Source organism: Wolffia australiana, chromosome 12 (genome assembly GCF_029677425.1).
Source record: "Wolffia australiana isolate 7733 chromosome 12, ASM2967742v1".
NCBI classification, from domain to species: domain Eukaryota; kingdom Viridiplantae; phylum Streptophyta; class Magnoliopsida; order Alismatales; family Araceae; genus Wolffia; species Wolffia australiana.
In genome coordinates this window covers 12335296-12356693 of record NC_135846.1, presented here as the reverse complement: position 1 = coordinate 12356693, position 21398 = coordinate 12335296, and the positions used below count along the sequence as shown (strand labels likewise).

At 40.3% G+C, this 21398-nt stretch overlaps 2 protein-coding genes across 3 annotated transcripts; one reads left to right on the top strand and one right to left on the bottom strand.

Moving 5' to 3' along the window:
• Positions 1-12408: 12408 nt before the first annotated feature.
• Positions 12409-16572, bottom strand: LOC144710513 (DEA(D/H)-box RNA helicase family protein). 2 transcript variants are annotated; one of them, XM_078584317.1, is made up of 10 exons: positions 15665-16572; positions 15481-15587; positions 15203-15258; positions 14893-15117; positions 14450-14656; positions 14290-14376; positions 14118-14213; positions 13823-13972; positions 13010-13192; positions 12409-12917 (listed from the first exon to the last, which is right to left on the bottom strand). In XM_078584317.1, the coding sequence occupies exons 1-10, from the start codon at positions 16498-16500 to the stop codon at positions 12684-12686; spliced, it is 2181 nt and encodes a 726-aa protein (XP_078440443.1). In that variant the 5' UTR covers positions 16501-16572; the 3' UTR covers positions 12409-12683. The 2 variants fall into 2 exon arrangements, with proteins under 2 accessions (XP_078440443.1, XP_078440442.1); XM_078584316.1 differs by having other exon boundaries at positions 13823-14038; positions 15665-16571.
• Positions 16573-20547: 3975 nt separating this feature from the next.
• LOC144710092 (putative transcriptional regulator tpeD) lies at positions 20548-21398 on the top strand. The gene is made up of 3 exons (XM_078583752.1): positions 20548-20641; positions 20717-20784; positions 20850-21398. The coding sequence occupies exons 1-3, from the start codon at positions 20548-20550 to the stop codon at positions 21396-21398; spliced, it is 711 nt and encodes a 236-aa protein (XP_078439878.1).

Genomic DNA, 21398 nt, shown 5'->3' with positions numbered 1-21398 from the left:
TAATCAATAAAATAAAAACCTTGAAATACTAATTAATATATATATATATTTAGACTTAGAAAAATCATATATTTATGAATTTAATGTAGAAAAATTCCAGAAAAATAAACCCAAAAATTATATTCTTTCAGAATTTGATGTCACAAAAATCCAAAAAATGCTGAAAATTCATAATATCATGATAAAATAAATGTAATCAGTTTAGGCTTGATCAAATGCATATATAGTTAAATTAATGCAAATAAACATGTAAATATGGTCATATAAAGATACTATAAATGCATATTTTCCCTAACTCAGATGATCCATAAGGATTTCATTGTTGAACATGCCCTAAATCATCCTAGTGGCATCAAGGAAATGAGGAGTATATATACACAATAATTGATGAGAGACACCTTCCATGAGTGAGTCAACACACGCCTTTATATCTTCTAGGGAGGTGAAGCTTTGCACCCCACAAGCTAGATGCTCAACCTATCGATTGGGTTAAATCATTAATTAATTTATATGATGATCTATTAATTAACTTAAAGGCCAATGAAGTTATTGTGCCATAGGATTTATTAACTAGACTGATACATAGGCCTAGAGGGTCACACACAAATGATTTTTGAGACCCACAAAGATATAATTAATTTAAATAGTGTTTTGAAAAATTCCAAGGAATTAATGAATTTTTCAGGGCCCATATCCTTCTTCTCCCTTCTCCCCTTGGATCCTCTCCATTCTTGATATGATCGGGATGTCATAACAATGACAATGTAGCATGAACATGGATCATCTTTGTGAAGGAGGAAATTTGATGTGCCGGGGATCATGTGAATACTTTTAGAAGTTTCCCACTTTAGCATCTCAACATGCCTCTCTCAAGGATCCAAGAAATTATAGATCCAATCTGTGCCTAGGTGATTTGATCAAATATAATTTGGAATGTTGTTATGATTCTGTTCAAAGTTTCCACTGGAAGAATCACTTTTGTTTCATCCAAATCAAGGCCATAGAACCCAAAGATACCAAATACATTGTATGGATTGACAATTGCACTTTGAATTTGTAAATATGAATTACTAGAGGATTCCAAAACATCTTAGATAGGATACATGAACAAACCTTTGAAGATAATGGTGTGGACAAGATGTGATATTCTTCCCTCATTATTAGAGGAGATCAACTTAAGGAAGCATATCCAATAGGGTCCTTCACAAAGGCAGTGGAACTATAAGAGTAGTTCTCTGAAGATTTCCAAGTCCATTAGCTCTAACTCGAATAACACATTTGGGTTTCATAAATAACACATTAAGTAATCCTAGGAGTGCCATGAAGAGGAAATATATGAACGCAATCATGATTACATAGAAGAGATGTTAAAGTCCTATATATTCTAGAGCTTATGACGGAGCTAGGCATTCCACTATCTGTAAGGTATAGCCTAATTTAATCATGGATTAACTTAAGCCATAATTAATTTTTATATATATGTTAGATATAGTCGGCTTATCAGGTTAACCGATAGAATGCATATACCACTCTAGTTATTGGGATATATAACTAGAATGGTATATGAGCCTTTAGGGTCACACTGAAATATGGATTGGATTTTGGAAAATATACAAAAAAACTATAAGGGTTTCATGAAAAAAAATCCAATTGAGACTTCCTTGTGCACCCATCCTTCTTTTTCTTCCCTCATTGGATGTGTAGCTTGGCACCCCATGGGCTGGAAACTTAACCTATCGATTGGGTTAAATTGATGCTTATTTAATTAATCTATATGTTGATATAGTTAATTAATAAGGTTGGTCAATAATTTTTATTGGGCCACAAACGTTATTAACTAGAATGATACATGGACTACGAGGTCACACGCATAAGATCATAAGGGCATTGGTGAGTATAATTTACTTTATGAGATTTTTAGAAAAACTTTAGTAATATGTATAGGGAAGAGGCACTCATTTCAAGCACCCAGGCCAGCCAGAATTGAGAGCATCCCCTTTCTCCATTCTCATCTCTTCTCTGCTCAACCAAGGAGAGTGTCTTCGAGGAGAGTTTGAGAAGAAGTGGAGATCCAATGCCAATATGATCACATAGATACTTCTAGAGGCGGGGCACGTGAACAGCTTTAGAGTGATCTTAGAGTTAGAAAGTCAAGGGGGAACAAGTTACCCATACGGTACATGTGATGTATTGTTTTATAGATCGATTGAGAATTGATTAACACGTTTCTGCATCATGGAATCATGTTTTACATGGTTGAACCAAGGCACATAACCCAACTATACCTAGACGTCAATCAGGTTGAGTCACGTCACAATTGTATTACTCATCCGTTGAGCTAAGACACCAAGGGCACCTCATGGATGAAAGACTATGTTTTGACTATGGCTTACGAATTTATAACCATGGGATTCAAACAACTCTTAGCTTAGATATAGAAATTACTACGTTAAGGTGATTGAGTGGTCAAGACACGATCGTCCACCCTTGGAATAGGAGGAGATTGACTCAAGAAAAATGATGCACAAAAATCCTTGGCTAGGGTAGTGAGTATTGGGTTCGGTGCCTTGGTTCAGCCATGGAAAATACGTTTCCATGAATGTGGAAGCGTGTCTATCGATCCATAATTGATCTTTAAAATCAAACATTGAATGTACCTTTTGGAGAACTCGTTCCACCCTTGACGTTGCCATTCGGAGATTGTTCTGAAGCCGTTCACGCATCCGACCTCTAGAAGTATCCACTCGATCACTTGGCGCTTGAACCTCCACCTCTTATTGTTCAACTCTTCTTGGAGACTATCTTTGTGGTTGAGTAGTCATGTAGAGAATGAAGAAAGGGAGGGCCTCTCAAATCTGGCTTGCATGGTTGCTTGAAATGAGAGCCCTTTCCCTCTTTATATTTCACTCAAGGTTTTTCTCAAAAACCCTACAAAGTAAAATATATCCACCAATGCCCTTTTGACCTTGTGCGTGTGACCCCCTAGGTCCATGTATCATTCTAGTGAATAACTTTAGTGGAACAATAATATTTATTGTCCAACCTTATTACTTAACTATATCAACATGTAGATTATTAAATAATGATCGATTTAACCCAATGAATAGGTTAAGTTTCCAGCCGGTGGGGTGCGAAGCTACACCTCGTGCTCTAGAAGATACCGAGTAGTGTTTGAACTCTCTCATGGAACCTTTACCGTCATCGGTTACCATATATGTATAATCCATCATCCGCGGGAGACTCTCGAATGACTTAGGGTATGCTTTATTGTCAAACCCTAATCTGTCATTCGATTAGTACTGATGCGTAACAGAGATGAATGGAGAACACCTTCTCCAATATCCTCACTCTCTTGGCCAGGGATTTTTCTGCATCGTCTTCCTTGAGTCAATCTCCTCTTATACCGAGGCCGGATGATCCCGTCTTGACCACTCGATCATCTCCGTAAGCTTCTTACTACATCCAATCTATAACTTATTTGAATCCCATGATTAGAGGCTCGTAAGTCGTCCACTCATGAGATGTCCTTGGTGTCTCAGGTCAGTGGATCGCTTATACAACTGTGACTTGAATCAACCTGATTGACGTTTAGGTATAATACCATTCAGGGATTCGTACGGATCAATTCAGTGAACTCTTTCTCCAAAGCGCACTCACTATCTCTCCTTTGTATCGCCACAATGATAGCCACAGGATCAGCTATACTTATCATATAAGTAGGATCAGCTAGTGCTACTCTATCCGGGTAATTTGATGTCCGTCTCGACTATCCATCGAATAGGAATATTTAGAATACATGTTTAAAGACCAGTGATCAATATATAATGATCTCATCATAATTCACTAAGTCATTGCACTTATTCATGGACTTCATTATAAACATCACACAGAATAATAATGAACATAAATATTTTATTCAATGAACTTAAATAAACATGATGTTGGATAATGTCATTAGAGAGTTCAAACACTACTCTGTATCTTCGAGATGACGAAATGTAGTTAACACCCCATTGTGTAGAAACTTAAACTATTGATTGGGTTAAAATAATCCTTATTTGATTCATATATATATTGATATATTTAAATGATAATGTTAACTAGTAATTGTGATTGTGACATTAAAGTTACTAACTAGAATGATACATGTGCCTAGAGGGTCCCAAACATAAGATTATAGGGGCATGGGTGGATACTTTTATCCAAGGGATTTTTGTGAAAATTTTTAGGTAAATAGTAAATAGTGAAAGAGCACACACTTTAGGCACCCATGCCAGCCAAAGCTATGAGCTTTTTTCTTCTCTCTAATTTTCTACTTCAACCAAGAAGAGTGTAATTTTGAGGATATATACGAGAGCTTCAAGAAGAGTTGAAGAAGAGGAGGTGGAGATACATGAACACCTTGATCGCGTGAATACTTGTGGATGCTGGACACATGAATTGCTTCAGTAAAATATCCAAGGGAGCTAGTCAAAGTTGTTACAAGTTTCCCACAAGGTGCACAATAAGTGTTTTTTAGAGATCAACTTGGAATAACAATGATATGTTATTCCAACTTATAAAATCATTTTCTATACGAATTTGGTGTCAAAAACATCGAAACCAAAAATCCCAAATTGGAAAAAAATTAAGTCTCTAAAGATATTTGAATAAATCATATCTTATATTCTCTAATTTACGACATAATTTTCCCTATAGAATTAATGCTCGAAAATTCTCTAAAAATTCTATCAATTAAAGTAAAACCATACCTTCATTTTAAAGTTGTAATAAAAATTTTAAATCCACAAAAATGTCCAATTATGATCATTCAAATGAAAATATGCACAAAACATACATGAAATTAGTAATAAAAATATATTGGTATCTATGTTTATCACATGTCATGGATCATTATAGAAAAGTTCACAATTAGCCAAATGTTGGTCAATTATGGAGAATGAAATAAGATGCAACAAAAATAGACAAAATTTTGAACAGAATTTGAACAAAGATAAATTGGGAGGACAAATCGATGAATTTATTTCTGAAATTCTACATGGAAATTATAAATTGCATGCAAGGTTTAGAGAGAAAGTGATAGAAAATTGGTGTATAGATAGAGAAAATAGTGTAAGGTGAAGGAAATAAATGGGGATAAAATAGTGCTTTGGCTCATGTCTTGAGGCCCCAATGCCCCTTCCTAAATTTTGATCCTTATAGTTTTCTAGGAGCATTCATTTTTCTGTACAAGAAAAGGATGAACATAGGATAAACACTTCAAAAACATTTAATTTGACCAAGTTGAACAGCCAGGATCTTGGAGAGCTGATAGTATACGCATTATTAGTAGGTTAATATGAGGGTATTTACATGTTTTTTCCCAATAAATAAATTTTACATGCGTGTTATCAAGCCTAAATGATCAAATCCATCTTTAAAATGATGCTTTGAATTTTGTGAACTTAAAGTATTTTTAAGCATTTATCTGACATCATATTCTGAAAGAAACTACATTTTTGGGTTTCAATATGGCTGTTAATGAATTATATACAAAGAAATGATTTTTCAAAGTCCAAATATATACTTATTTATGTTTTCTCAGTTTATATTTTATTTTATTTAAATTTTAAGATATTTTTGGGGTTTTATTTCCGTCGTGCCACATCGAATTGAACGGTTAGATGATTACCGTTAATGATTGGTGTCAGCCAATCATTAAAGGTGAAACTGTTATGGCCTTGTGATTAGAGATGCAATAATGGCATTTATGTCTAATGTATTCTCTCTCTTTATTTTTTCATTCGTATCCCAGCCAGAAAAAAGAAGCCCTTTATTTTGCAATAAATGCACATGTGGATTGAGGAGCTTCAATTTAAAATATGGATTATTTTAATACTAGATTCTCCTTTGACAAATAAAAAATAACGACACTAATGATGTGTCACAGGACACATGGTGCCACCTGTACACATGGCGGGCATATACCTCATGTAGATGCAACGTGCAATGACGGTGGCCATGTCACACACATATTCCTCTTTTAAAATATTAATATAACAATAGTATACCATTATTTGATCCCATCACATGTATTCCTTTCTGTCTACTTAATAAACCCTAAACCACTAGCTTCCTCCATCTCATTCCACACTCAACCCTACATCCACAACCTTCATCCCTGCACATCATTATGTCATCTCCATCGTGCCTCATCTTCAGACACTCTTATCCTATAATAAACCCTAATTTAGACATTTCTTCTTATCATTTCCCCTTATTTGTCTTCTTATCTTATAATCGCATCTTCCTCCCTCCCATTTCCTCATTTTCACTCGCTTCGCTCACATCCCACTATCTACCACTGAGGATTGGGGATTCAAATGTTCAAATGTTTGATCGGATTGAGCATTCGAGCAATCAAATCCCGACCTCGATCAGACCCAGGATACATGTGGTATGTACTCGATCTTCACATTGGGTTCGGATCGTGTTTTTCAATCCGGTCCAATGTTCCGATCGAATAATCCAATTAGATTTGATTCAAACTGGCTGTTCGGATAGGATTGGATCAAATTGTTTGAATTAATAAATGAAATGAGACAGAGAAAAACCCATTTAAAATTCCCGTAAAACAAAGTGCTACTGGAGACCGAAGGTTCCCGTAGTTCTGGGGAGTTTCGGAGTTCTGGAGTTCGAGAGTTTCAAACGCTACAGCGAAGTGATGCTCGAGGCCCTCAAGAACCTGCAGAGAATGGCCAGTGTCATCTTTATCTGACGGTATCGTCCTTCCCCAAACATATCCTAGGCCCAGCCTGCAATGAAACCCCAAGGACACAAACACATTTTGACAGTAAAGCCACTCTGGAAGAAGGGGTCATGGCCCTGGATGGTAAAGTTTGACATCTAGGTTTCGACGGAGGAAGAATGAGAAAGCTACAAAGACGTTGCTAGTCTTTTACCTGGAAGATGTAGAAGGCGCTTAGCGCTTAGGAGCGAAGTCAAAGGTTCCGAAGCGAAGGTTACAAACTCATACTAATAAATATATATATATATAATAAATGAAATGAGACAGAGAAAGAGAACGAACGAGAGAGAGAAAGAGAGAGAGAGAGAGAGAGAGAGAGAGAAAGAAAGAGAGAGTGAGAGAGAGAGAGCCATAGAGAGCACGTGAGCGAGAGAGAGCTAAAGAGAATTAACAAGAGATAGAGAGAACCAGAGGGAGATAGAGAGAACCAGAAGATGAAGAGACAGCGCACGAGAGAAGAGGGCCACAGGGGTAGAGCGAATGAGAGTGTGAGAGAGATGCAAGAGCCAGATGAAGAGAGAGAACAAGAGAGAGCGAGAGATAGAGAGCCACAGGGGGAGAGCAAACGAGAGTGAGAGAGAGACAAGTGCCGGAGGAAAAGAGATAATAAGAGAGAGTGAGAATAGAGAGCCAGAGGAAAAGAGAGAACAAGAGAGAGTGAGAGATGGAGAGCCAGAGCGATCAAGAACGTGAGAGAGAGAGAGAGAGAATGTGAGAGAGCATGCGAGAGAGAAAATGGGACAAAAGAGAGAACAAAAGAGAGAGAATTAGAGGGGGGAGAGAGAACGACAGAAAGAGAGAGAGACAGGGGAGAGAGAGCAGGAGAGCGAGAGAGAGAGGGAGAGAGAGAGAATGAGGTAGAGAGAGCACAAGAGCAAGATAGAACAAGCGAGAGAGATAGATAGAGAGAGAGAGAGAGAGAGACAGAGGTAGAGAGAGAGAGAGAGAAAAAAAAAGAGAGCCAGAGGGAGAGAGAGCGAGCACGAGAGAGAGAAAGAGAGAGCCAGAGGGGGAGAGAGAGAGAGAGAGCACGAGAGAGAGATAGAGAAAGAGAGAGCTAGAGGGAGAGAGAGCGAGCATGAGAGAGAGCCAGAGGGGGAGAGAGAGAGCACGAGAGAGAGAGATAGAGAAAGAGAGAGCCAGAGGGAGAGAGAGAGAGAGAGCACGAGAGAGAAAGATAGAGAAAGCGAGAGAGCCAGAGGGAGAGATAGAACGAGAGAACAAGAGGGAGAGCCAGAGGGAGAGAGAACGAGAGAACGAGAGAGAGCTAGAGGTAGACAAAGCATGAGAGAGAACGAGAGAGAGCCATGATAACTTGCAAATTAACATGATTAATTAATGAATATTGGATTATATTTATGTGTTTTGATGACTATATTTGCATGTTATCATATTAAAATAAAGATAAATCACCTACACTTTCATTTTACTATTATTTCTGATTTTTTATCATTTTTTACATGGAATTTAACCTCATTTCAGTGAAGAAATATTTTTTGCAGGGCCTTAAATATTTGGATAAAGGTTGGTAAGGGCTATTCAAATTTTTCTGGATTTTTTCCATATTTTTATGTAATTTTTTGACCTATATATAGCCAAGAAATGATTTTTATATATTTAAATAATACATATTTAATTTATTGGGCATTTTTATATATACTTAAGGGCATCCACATCATTCTCCCGAAATTCGGGCAAATGATTGGATGATTATTGATAAATAATGAGGAGAGAGATTTTTTTTTTTATACGCCACCGACATGCACGCGCGCAGCGCATGCATGCGGCGTCGAGTTGCCGCGTGCATTTAACGCACGCAGCAACCAACATTTATTTAGAATTCAACGCTTTACGGCGTCGATTTTTCATGTACACGCGGAAATCGATGCCGTAAACAATAACAAAATTAAAACAGTATGCTCACCGCCCCTTTTTTTATTATAGGACAAGTCAAAAATTGCGGCCACCGACACACGTTAAAAAGAAGAAGAGAGAGAGAAGAATAAGTCAAACATTGCGAGTGACGAAAAAATATATATATCTTTATTCTTTTTTTTTAGACAGGGTGACGTGGCGTCCTTTTAACCACTTAAATGGGAGAATATTCTCCAATCATTGCAGGTGGCGGACGCGCACAATGACGTGTCAGAGCGCGATCCGAGACGGTGGAAAACGAGAAAAAAATATGGTGACCAATAGAAAAATGTCACTTCCAAACTTCTTGGAGGAGAGAGAAATAAATCTAACGGCCGAGATTAATCCTCACTAAAACCTTGATATCTTGAGATCTAGACATCCGATTCGGCTGAAATTTTGAGGGTAGGTTCGTCTTTTCTCCCTCTACAATCTAGACGATTGGATCTTTAAATGGAGGTCTGGAAATGGGCGAAAATCACTTTTGGAGGCTCTTCCCAAGCAATTAGCCAGGAAGGACACAAGAGGGATTCTTGAAGTCGACAGATCTTGGTTCTGAACTCAACTTTGTAAGTCTCTGATTTGTATTTCAATCATCTTCTTGAACGATTCTAAAACGCCAGGCATGGGCGAAATGTACATGCCCTAGAAGTTTGTTTTGAATGAAATTAGCACTTCATTTTGATTCTGATTCAAGATCTGATTTTTGATGATTAATTCTACATCAATTTAAAATATTTCTGCTTCATTAGATTTTTAATTTAGGGTTGGATTTCATCTTTTCCCAAAATTCTTCACTTTCTCTCCCTAGGTTAATTTGTCTAGTTTCTCTCTCTAGATTTTTATTTTTATTGTTTAGGAATTTAATTTAATATATAAAAAACCTAAAAATAAATTTGAATCGAAAATTTATCTTATCTTGAAGTCCAAATTAAAAATCCCTTTCTTGATTATTTAATTCCCAATTTTAATTCATAAAAATTATTTTAATAATCTGAATTAATCTGATCTTAAAATTAAAATATTCTTATCTTGAATTTCCGACCAAAATATTAAAAATAGAAATTAAGTCTTACTTAATTTTGATTAATTAAAGAATATTATTAAGTATAATTAAGATTATTAATTGCAAAATTAATTCATCTTTGAATTAATTCATTGAAATTGGATAAAATTCTCACTTGCTGCCTCCCTGTGGTTCGACCCCTTACTTGCTCTATATTCCATATTTAGTGATTAAGGGAAATTATAAATTTATTGTATAAGTCTAAATCCAAAATCAACGACATATTTACGTGCATTTTTAGGCTTATCAAGCCAGAGGGATACAGAGAACAAGAGAGGGCCAGAGGGAGAGAGAGAGCCAGAGAGAGACAGAGTATGAGAGAGAGAAAGAGAGCCAGAGGGGAGAGAGAATGAGAGAGAGCCAGAGGGAGATAGAGAGAATGGGACAGAGCGAGCCAGAGAGAGAGAGCTAGATGGAGAAAGAGAGCCAGAGGGGGAGAGAGAACGTGAGAGAGCCAGAGGGAGAGAGAGAATGGGACAGAGCGATCCAGAGGGAGAGAGAGAGAGAGCCAGATGGAGAGAGACTCCCAGAGGGGGAGATAGAGAACACAATAGAGAGAAAGAGAGAGAGAGCCAGAGGGAAAGATAGAGAACACGAGCGAGAGAGGACGAGAGAGAGAGCCTGAGGTAGAGATAGAGAGAGAGAGAGAAAGAGAGAGAACAAGAGAGAAAGAGAGAGAGAGAGAGAGAGAGAGGGAGAGAGAGAGAGAGAGCCAGAGGGAGAGAGAGAGAACACGAGAGAGAGAGAGAGCAAATGAGAGAGAGAAAGAAAGAGAGCCAGAGGGAGAGATAGAGAACACGAGAGAGAGAGGATGACAGAGGACGACATAGGACGAGAGAGAGAGCCTAAGGGAGAGAAAGAGAGAACAAGAGAGAGAGAGCAAGAGGGAGAGAGAGAGAACAAATGAGAGAGAGGAGAGAGAGCCAGAGGGAGAGAGAGAGAGAACAAATGAGAGAGAGAACACGAGAAAGAGCCAGAGGGAGAGAGAGAACAAATGAGAGAGAGAAAGAGAGAGAGCCAAAGGTAGGGATCGGGGATTCGACAGATCGTTTGAATGTTCGATCGGATCGGGCATTCGAACGATCGAATCCGAACACCGATCTGTCCAGTTCAGATCCAATCCGAACACGATCTGCACGTCTGTTCGGATCGGATTGTTAGAACAAGGTAGCTGTTCGGATCGAATGTTAGAATACGATCCAATTCGAACATGTTGTTCAAATCGGATAGAATCAAATATTCGAATCTAGCGGCGCCAGCGGCGCCCGTGGCCAGTGCCGCCCAGCTGCGCCCAGTGCCGGCCAGCGGCCACCAGCGCCTGCCCCCTAGCCCCGGCCAGCGGCCTCCAGCGACCGCCAGAGAGAAAGTCGCTGGCGGTCGCTGGCACCGCTGGCAATTTGTTAGAACTAGTACAAACTTGTTCAAACAAGTTCGAACAAACGGCAATCGAACACGAACGAACCAAATTGTTCGTTCTAAACTTTCGATCGAACACAAACAAAGGGTCTGTTCGATCGAAAGATTCCAACAGATTGTTCGAATCAGCATTTGTTCGTTCGAATCTTTCGATCAAGATTCGAACGATCCGATCCGACCCCCGATGCCTAGCCAGAGGGAGAGATAGAGAACACGAGAGAGAGAGAGAGAGAGAGAGAGAGAGAGAGAACAAATGAGAGAGAGTCAGAGGGAGAGATAGAGAACATGAGAGAGAGAGAGAACAAATGAAAGAGAGAAAGAGAGAGAGAGCCAGAGGGAGAGATGGAGAACACGAGAGAGAGAGAGAGAACAAATGAGAGAAAGGGAGAGCATGAGAGAGATAGAGAACAAATGAGAGAGAGGGAGAGCATGAGAGAGATAGAGAACAAATGAGAGAGAAAGAGAGAGCACAAGAGAGATAGAGAACAAATGAGAGAGAGAAAGAGAGAGCACGAGAGAGATAGAGAGAGAAAGAGGAGAGAGAGAGAGAGCGAGAGAAGGAGAGAGAAAGTAGAGAGAGACAACGTGAGAGAGAGAGAGATCAAGAGAGTCAGAGGGCGAGAGAGAGAGAGAGAAACAGAGAGAGCAAGTGAGAGAGCCAGAGGAGAGAGTGAGAGAGAGCAAAGTGAGAGAGCCAGAGGAGAGAGTGAGAGAGAGCAAAGTGAGAGAGCCAAAAGGGAGAGAGAGATCAAGTGAGAGAGAATGAGAGAGAGGAAAATCAAGAGAGAGCGAGAAAGAGACAGGAAGCGCGCACGAGAGAGAGATAACCGCAGAAGGAGAGGGAGAACAAGCAAGAGCAAGAGATCGAACAAGAGCCGAGAGAGCAAGGAAGCACAAGAGGGAGTTGTTTTTCCTCGAACTGTTCGATTTCATTCAAACAGTTCGAATAAAATTAGATCAGTTTCGATTTTTCAAATCGAATGATCAAAAAGTCTAGATTGAACTCAACTTAAGACCTTGTTTGATCAAAAGGTTTGAACTGTTTGGATCGAATATGATTTTGTTCGGTCGATTCGATTCAATCCAAACCCCGATCCCTATATACATTCATTTTATCATCATTTTTAAACTCAATGTTGCGTGTCGCTGATGAGGTTAATGGAAGTGATAAATACTCCTTGCGACACAAGCATCATCTACAGCGACCGATAGGATACAAGATAAATGAAAGACAACACAGAACATGTACCCTCATTAGAATTAAATCTTGAACAGGATCAAATATATATGGGATTAAACATCACAACTAGGATTACATCTAGATATGACCAAATTTAACAGAATCATATCTAAAACATTTCTATCACTCTCCAAGCTTTGTGCTCATCAGAAATTTTCTTTATGAATGATTAAGAAGGGAACATTTGACCCAGAGGGAATAATCACATATATATGCGCAAAAATATTATATTTTGATGGATTGACTAGAGACAATAAAGTTCAGGACTTTCTCACTCTAATCCCAGGGATGTCCTTGAGACCCATCTTTAAAACCGTCCTTCTGAAGAGAGAAGGGGGGCACTGCAAGCCCATGGAAGAGGAGAACTGGTTTGCAAGCTCCACTAGAGTGGTTTTATTTCTTCCCGTCTCACTAATTGAATTATAGAACCCGAGCCATGCATGATACGCAGCCTCTTTAATGCTAGGGTCCACCCTTTTCATAGACTCCTCCATCTGAAGAAATGATAAGATAAGAGATTTTTACCTCTATTAAAGTTTTTTAAAAAAAATCTTCAAAAACAGAAAAATGAGTGGAAGAATCATACCTTTTCGCCGGCATCGGGATCTAGACCCGGCATTTGCAGGTTCTCAATAGGAAGGTCTCTAATTTCGTCCAAGAAATATTCTTCAAACGGAGCAAGAAGCATGATGCCTCGACCATTCTTGCCTTCACGTCCAGTCCTCCCCAGCCGATGAATATATTGCTCACGATCACAGGGTACGCCCATCTGAAAGTTATCCAGTTTATAACAGTTTTTTGAAGAAGAAATTAATAACATAACAGAAAGTTAACTGAACAACTAATGTTTTTTAATCGAGGCAACAAGACATCTCCTGATTTTAGATTGATGTTTTTTCTCCTAGTCATAGATTCATCCACCCGGTTATATATTAAAAAAAGGGATCTGGCACGTTTATATTTCCACGAAAAAATCAGAAAATGAAAAAAAGTAGGCAATTTTAGAAAATAACAAGTTACTCATGAAATTGATGATACATCAGGGTAATACGACATTTGCAGAATTCTTGGCGTCAAGTATGTTCCTTCTCCTGATCATAGATTCATTTAGCCTACATACGATTACAAAAAGGTATCTGGATAACTTAATTTTCCATACGAATGAAGGAAAAATTAGGAAACAACAAAAACATATGAGCAAATTTTTTGTTACATCAAGGTAATAAGGAATTTTATGATTTTGTCGTGTAGTATTTTCTCTCTCGATCATAAATTCATTTACCCTAAACTTTATTAAGAAAAAGTGATATGGATGTTTTATTTTTTCATAATACACGCAAAAAAGTCAGAAAGTAAGCCAATGAAAGCATGACATTTGATAAAACTAATAAAAAGTTACCTGTAAAACTAATGTTACATCAGGGTAATTTATTCCCCGGGACGAGACATCTGAAGTCACAAGGATTAGCCTCTTGCCTTCTCTGAATTCGTTGGATATCCGTGTTCTGTAGAGCTGAGGCTTCCTCGAATGCATCTCTCTGACATTCATCTTCAGATTACGTAGCAGTGTGTACATAAGTTCAGTCGCCATTGACGTAGTACAGAAGATGATTACCTGAAGTGGGAAAGATATCCGATTAAAAAAAAGAAATTCTTTGCAGATGATTAAAATAACATCGTTTTATATGGCATGCCTTGTAGTCCGCCTCTTGCAAGATGTGCTCCCTCAGACATTGATAGGCCACGTGAAGGAGTAGATTATGAGGGACAATAATGTAGGATTGGGACACCTGACATCATAGAAGATAAATAAATAAATGATATTTGAAAGCCGTATAAAAAAATTAAAATTAAAAGATCATAAACCTTTGGGGGAGTATCCTGACCGTTCTTCCCCACGGTATCAATGTAAGTGTGCTCCCTCTTCAGCACAACTTGAGAAATCCGACGAACCTTGCGAAAAAACTCAATCAGGCATAAACATCGCAGAAATTAATCATTTTATTTAAGGAAACATTTTTATCACCTCTTTTGGAATTGTAGCAGAAAATAGCAATGACTGGCGCTTACATGGCAGACAGTCAACAATCTTCTCAATGTCTTTCCTAAATCCCAGGTCCAACAAGTGGTCTGCTTCATCGAGGACGAGCATTTTCAGTCCCATTAGTCGCAGTGAGAAACCAGATTTGTTCTCTATGTGATCCAATAATCTACCAGGCGTTGCAACAATAATCTACAAAGAATGTGATCTCTGCATTAGTTATTCCCCAGAAAATATTTTTCATTCTCAAGTTTTATTTTCAAATAATATCGACATATAAATATAAAATTCGACAAACAAAGATACTCCGTATCACCCACTATCTGTGTCAAATAAACCACCATTTCGAGTATAATAACGCGATGTAGATTAACGGATTCATTGTTCTGAAGCAAATTATATGAATAATTAATAATGAAAAAACTTACCTGACATGGATCAGACTCCAGGCGTTGTTGGTCAACCTTGAATCGGGTTCCACCGATCAGGCTTAGAACGCCAACGCCATTGTGGCGCCCTAATAGAACAGTCGCCTCAGCAGCAACTTGGCTAGCGAGCTCTCTATTTGGACAAAGAATCAGGGAAATTATGGGAGGGAGTCGTTTGTTCGGGGAATCTTCGTCTCTCTTTAGCGCTGCTTCAATTGCAGGAATCTGTTCTAAGTCAATTCATCCATTTAAATGAAAATCTCCTATGATTAGCGGATGAAAATAAAGCCCAAATTGTTAGAGCGTGTACCAGAAAAGCTAAGCTCTTGCCTGTGCCAGTTCTTGCTTTGACGAGCACATCATTTCCTGAGAAACATTACAATCATTAATCAGATTTACTAAAAAAATGAAAGAAAATAGCTTTATCTTCCCCCCGAGAACAAATTTTGGAAGTCACTTCCTTTTCTAAAAACAATTTTTTTTTGGTTGCTGCCTCGAATCAAATCAAGAAAAAATATGAAGAAAGCATATTTTTGGAATGCAAAAAATATGAAAATTTTGGAAGGAAGAAAGCATCAAAATACAAACCCCCGAGGCAGCTGGGAAGGGCTGCGGCTTGAACAGTTGTCATTTGCTCAAAACCAGCGCAACTAAGCGCTTTCACTGTCAGCGGAGAGATATTGAGTTCTTCAAACCTAGAGACGAAATCAAGAAAAAATTGAAATTAAGGACAGAATTTACCAAAAATCAAGAACATTCTCTATCCCGCTACCTCTGTGGAGTCAGAATCGACTCTTCCTCCGTTGTCTCCTCCCCTCTTCTCTTCTTCAGATCATCACGTATACGCTCAACTTCCTCACCCAGATCGCAGTACTCTTCATCAACAGCCCTCGGGGGCCGCCTCTCCTTCTTCCGATCATGCCTCATCAGGGCAGCGCTGCTCAATCTCGACTTCTTCCTTTCACCCATCAATCCCAAATCTTCTTCATCCATGCCCCCAGAAGCAAAAAAACTCCCAGAAACTCGGCAGTCAGCATCCGAATCAGAGTCAGAATCATTATACCACCTGTTCTTGAGCTTCTTCCCAGACTGGGTAGAATACTGTCTTCGCATCAAAGAAGGTGAATTGGGTCTCCAAGCGCGATCCGCCAGCATTTTCCGAAGATCAAGGGGCGGAGGGGGGCTCCAATTGGGCTGATTCTGAGGCAATGGGTCGTCTCGAAGAGGGCCATCGGCTTCATTCCACAAGTCTTCGGCTCCTTCCTTGGTGAATCGGTCGGCGAGGGTCTTAACGTGGTCGGAAGGCGAGATGGGAGGGTAATCGGACGGCGCAGGCGATTCCGGGACGGAGAAGGGGGGCGATCGGAGGGCGTTGGATTGTCTGATCTGGGATCGGAGGCGGGCTTGGTAGAGCTCCTTTTCTTGGTGGAGAAGCTTGCGTTCCTTGTCTCTGGCCAACTTCTCGTGCATCCGCTTGAACTGCCACTTGTTGAGGCCGCCCGGAAAGGTTCTCGGGCCTCCTCCCATGGCGCGGATGGAGGCGACGCGCGCGGGGAGATTGGAGAGGGTTTTCCATCGCTCTCTGAGGAGGACGGACCAGGAAGACATGGTTTGTGCTGGATTGATTGATTGATTGTTGCTTTGGAATTTGGGGGGGTTTGCATGGAGTTTGGGGGGAGGGTTTAGGGTTTATATTGCTGCAGGCCCTTGGGGGTTTTTTTTGTGTATGTAAGAGAGACGGTTATGGGTCTGCAGGGGTAAGTTCTCTCTCTCTCTCTCTCTCTCTCTCTCTCTCTCTCTCTCTCTCTCTCTCTCTCTCTCTCTCTGTCTCTCTCTGTCTCTCTCTCTCTCTCTGTCTCTCTCTGTCCGTCTCTCTCTTTCTCTGTGTCTCTGTCTGTCTGTCTGTCTCTCTCTCTCTCTGTCTCTGTCTGTCTGTCTGTCTCTCTCTCTGTCTCTCTCTCTCACACACACACTCTCTGTCTATGTCTCTCTCTCTCTCCCCCTCTCTCCCTCTCTCTCCCTTGTCTGTATCTCTCTCCTTCCTTCTCTCTACCTCTCACTCTCTCTCTGTCTCTGTCTCTGTCTGTCTCTCTCTCTCTCCTTCCCTCTCTCTCCTTCTCTCTCTAACTCTCTCTCTGTGTGTCTCTGCCTCTTTGTCTGTCTCTGTCTCTCTCTCTTCCCTCTCACTCCCTCTCTCTCCGTGTCTCTGTCTCTCTCTCCTTCCCTCTCTCTCCGTGTCTCTGTCTCTCTCTCCTTCCCTCTCTCTCCGTGTCTCTGTCTCTCTCTCCTTCCCTCTCTCTCCGTGTCTCTGTCTCTCTCTCCTTCCCTCTCTCTCCTTCTCTCTCTAACTCTCTCTCTCCGTGTCTCTGTCTCTCTTTCTATCTATCTATCTCTCTCTCTCCTTCCCTCTCACTCTCTCTCTCTAACTCTCTCTCTTTGCCTCTGTCTCTTTGTCTCTGTCTCTCTCTCTGACTCTCTTTCTATCTATCTATCTCTCTCTCTTTCCCAGTCTCTCTCTGTCGCTTTGTCTCTGTCTCTCTCTCTCTCTATCTATTTCTCTCTCCCTCTCTCTCTATCTCTCTCTATCTCCCTCTTTGTCTCTCTATCTCTGTCTCTCCTAGGCTTCGGGGATTCGGCCCGATCGTTCGAATGTTCTATCGGATCGGGCATTCGAACGATCGAATCCAAACAACGATCTGCCCCGTTCAAATCCGATCCGAACCTGATCTGAGCATCTGTTCAGATCGGATTGTTCGAACAAGGTGGCTGTTCGGATCAAATGTTCGAATAACATCCGATTCGAACACGTTGTTCGAATCGGATCGGTTCGAATGTCCGAACCTAAAGTTGGTGTTCATTTCCGGCCCGAGCTGCCGAGTTGTTGTCTCGACAACACTGGAGAGAAGAGAGTGGGGAGGGCAGGAAAGAGAGTCTCCAGAGGGAGAGACAGAGCGAAGAGAGAGAGAGAGGGAGAGAGAGAGAGAGAGAGAGGAAGAGGGAGACTCCGGACTCACGGCCGGCTCTTGCAATCTGAATGAATACTGGGTTAGTCCGCTTCTTTTATTTGTTCATTCTGCATTTTTCATTCTTCTACTTTGTATTTTTTCTTTAACTTCACATGCTTCTTCTTCATATTCAGTCGTTTCATCTGTTTCAACTTGTTCAATTGAAGCAAAATTTGATCGCCAATAGCACTGGGAGTAAAATTTGTCCTTTGAAAGAAACCAAAAGAACTGCCTGGTACGTGTTCTTTGGGAAGGGGAATAGTATGTTGATTTTGCCCTTGTTTATTGACTCATTCCAGCAATTCTGTAAAGAGAAACACAATTCTGATAGTTCCTACTTTAACTTTTTTGGATTTCGTGCGTCCTATAGCTTCTTCTAGCTTTTTCTTCTTTTACCTCCTCTAGCTCTTTGTCCTCTTCTAGCTTCTTCTTCCTCTTCTTCTTATAGCTACTTCTTCTGGCTCTTTCTTATTTTTCCTGTGGTAGCTCCTTCTTCCTCATCTAGCTTCCTCTTTTAGCTACTGCAGCTGCTGCTTCTTCTTCTTCCTCTTCTAACTTCTTCTTCCTATTCTTCTTCTAGCTCCTTCCTCCTTTATTTCTTCCTCTTCTAGCTCCTTCTTCCTTTATTTCTTCCTATTCTAGCTACGTCTTCCTCTTATAGCTCATTCTTCCTCATCTTCCTCTTCTTGCTATTTTTTCTTCTTCTTTTTCCACTTCTTCATTCCTCTTCTTATTTCTTGTTCGAGCTTCTTCTTCTTCCTCTTCTACCTGCTGCTGCGTCTACTTCTTCTTCTTCATGTTCTTCTCCTAGCTCCTTCCTTTTCCAGCTTCTTCTTCATCTTCTCCTTCTAGCTCCTTCGTCCTTTATTTCCTCCTCTTCCCCCGCATTCTTCCTCATCATCATCATCATCATCATCATCTTCTTCTTCTTCTTCTTCTTCTTCTTCTAGCTTCTTCTTCCACTTCTTGTAACTTCTTCTTCCACTTCTGCTTCATTCCTCTTCTACTTGCTGCTGCTTCTTTTTCTCCCTCTTCCCCTTCATCTTCCTCTTCTAGCTCCTTCCTTTATTTCTTCTTCTTCTATCTCATTCTTCCTCATCATCTTCTTATTCTTGTAACTTCTTCTTCATCTTCCACTTCTTCGTCTTTCACTTCTGATTTATTCCTGTTCTTATAGTTTCTTCGTATTTCTTCTTCTAGCTTTATCTTCTTCTTCCTCTTCTAGTTGATGCCGCTTCTTCTTCTTCTTCATCTTCTTCTTCTACCTCTTTCTTCATCCTCTTCTTCCTCTTCAAGCTCCTTCTTGCTCTTCTTCCTCCTCTTCTAGCTCCTTCTCCCTCTTCTAGCGTCTTCTTCCTCGTCTTCCTCTTCTTCTAGCTCCTTGTTATAGCTCTTTCTCCCTCTTTTTCTTCCTCTTCTAGCTCCTTCAATTTCGTGTTCTTCCTACTCTGCTTCCTCTTCTAGCTCATTCCATTTCTTCTTCCTCCTCTTCTAGCTCATTCCATTTCTTCTTTCTCCTCTTCTAGCTACTTCTTCCTCATCTTCCTCTTCTTCTAGCTCCTTCTTATAGCTCTTCTTGCTCCTTCAATTTCTTCTTCTTTATCCTCTGCTAGAAATTTCTTCATATTCTTCTTCTAGCTTCTTCTTCCAGCTCTTTATTCCTTTATTCATTACTTGTCTTCAGGACCCATTGAAATTGTGTAGCAGGTCACTATTTTGATATAAAATATAAATATATGACTTATGTAAACAGAGAATAGGTTCTCTTGTTCACATGCAACAAGTGAGCAGATGTTTGACTTGGGAATTGAGTCAACTGCGACATCGGTGTTTTTATATTGCAATGATTAGTATTCACATCATTTTTTATCTGTCAATCTGGAGAGGGTACTGCAGCTTACACCATCTGTTCTTCTTATTATATTGAAGTAGTTCCCTTTTTTAATTTGATAAAAATCCTTACATTGATAGACGGTTCAATATGTCAAACGCCTCTACCGCACTTGGGTAGACATGCAGACGACTATCTTGCATATCCGTCTCTAAGCGAAGAGGATACATCTGAAAGCTCGTCACCTACTGGTTTGCATATCCACAATGATCAAATGGGTGATCGAAGTAATGACAGTGCACTACGCAATGGTACAACCAGCAAGGGGACAAACCAAACACATTATCTGGATGGGTCAACCACTGGAAGCAGGCATCATGAACCAAGGTCCAAGGTCTTCCAGTATTTTAGGAAGACAGGACCTCAATTGTACATATGTAAAATATGTACAAAGGTCACCCCTCCTAGCAAGGCCACGATCAATAGGAACAAGGACGGGAGCACTACTTTTTTTTGGCGGCATCTCGAGAAGTGTCATCGTGCTATCTATAATGAGTTGAAGGGGATGCCAAAGATGAAGAAATCTGTTGTTGACTTATTACATGCTAGACCACGCAGTGTGAGTGACCCCGATGGACTAGGATTACCCTAGAAGCTACAAAAGTAGAGCTCGACAGACTCATCTGCGTCGATGACCTACCATGGAGCATAGCAGACATCGAGGGTTTTGTGCAATGGTTGCAGCTCTGTGCACAATTTGACATGCACATTCCATGTTCAAGAATAGCGAAAGAGTCATTCGTTGAAGCATATCGCGAGATGAAGATTCAGTTTGCCGAGGAGCTCACTAGTGTCGACCATATCTCCTTGACGGTGGACACGTGGACAACAGAGAATGATATTGAACTGCTTGGTCTCACTGTGCATTGGATTGATGCTGAGTGGAAGATTAGGAACCGGGTATTGTCTATTTGAGAACTACCCGAAGGCCACTCTGGGGAGAAAATGAGCGATGTTGACATGGCAGTGCTAGAAGAATTCAAGCTCACGGCGAAGGTATATCATGTACCGCTACTACGAAGATTCATATTAGTATTTTAATCTTTTTTTGCTTGTCACAGGTCACAGCAATTACGACTGATAAAGCTTCCTGCAACGGCACAATGATGACACTATTGGCAGAGGGAATAGTGGACATGAACCTTGGCTTCACACATGCCTGTCAGGTCCCATGTTTCGCACACATAATTAACATAGTCATCCAAGCGGACCTAGCTAGGCTTCACATTGTAGAGCAATCATTGCTAGAGGAAGACGATACTAAGATGACTGAAGAGCATTATCCAACAAGTCAGACTTCTATTTCTCTTTGGCAAGTTGTGACACGAGTTAGGGAATCGATCACTATGGTACGGGCGTCAACAGGAAGATCTAAAAAATATTGGGGCATATGTGCAACCCTTGGGCTTCCAAATTGCAACAAATTGCCCCTTGACATGCCAACAAGGTGGAATTCCACCCATGACATGTTGGAAGTAGCGGTGGAGAAAAGAGAGGCCTTGTTCAACATGGTCCTCGTCCTCAACCCACAAGGCCAGAACCTTCATATTGTTGAGGAAGAGTGGGACGTGATCACCGAGTTTGTAAGGGTTTTGAAGCCTTTCGCATAG

Excerpts from the sequence above, each read along its gene's own strand:
- LOC144710513 (XM_078584316.1), bottom strand. The coding sequence starts at position 16,500 with ATGTCTTCCTGGTCCGTCCTCCTCAGAGAGCGATGGAAAACCCTCTCC. Across the intron at positions 15,259-15,480 it reads CCTTCCCAGCTGCCTCGGGG|GAAATGATGTGCTCGTCAAA; the intron begins GTTTGTATTTTG and ends AATGTTTCTCAG. Across the intron at positions 15,118-15,202 it reads GCAAGAGCTTAGCTTTTCTG|ATTCCTGCAATTGAAGCAGC; the intron begins GTACACGCTCTA and ends GACTTAGAACAG.
- LOC144710092 (XM_078583752.1), top strand. The coding sequence starts at position 20,548 with ATGAAGATTCAGTTTGCCGAGGAGCTCACTAGTGTCGACCATATCTCC. Across the intron at positions 20,642-20,716 it reads GAATGATATTGAACTGCTTG|GCCACTCTGGGGAGAAAATG; the intron begins GTCTCACTGTGC and ends AACTACCCGAAG. Across the intron at positions 20,785-20,849 it reads AATTCAAGCTCACGGCGAAG|GTCACAGCAATTACGACTGA; the intron begins GTATATCATGTA and ends TGCTTGTCACAG.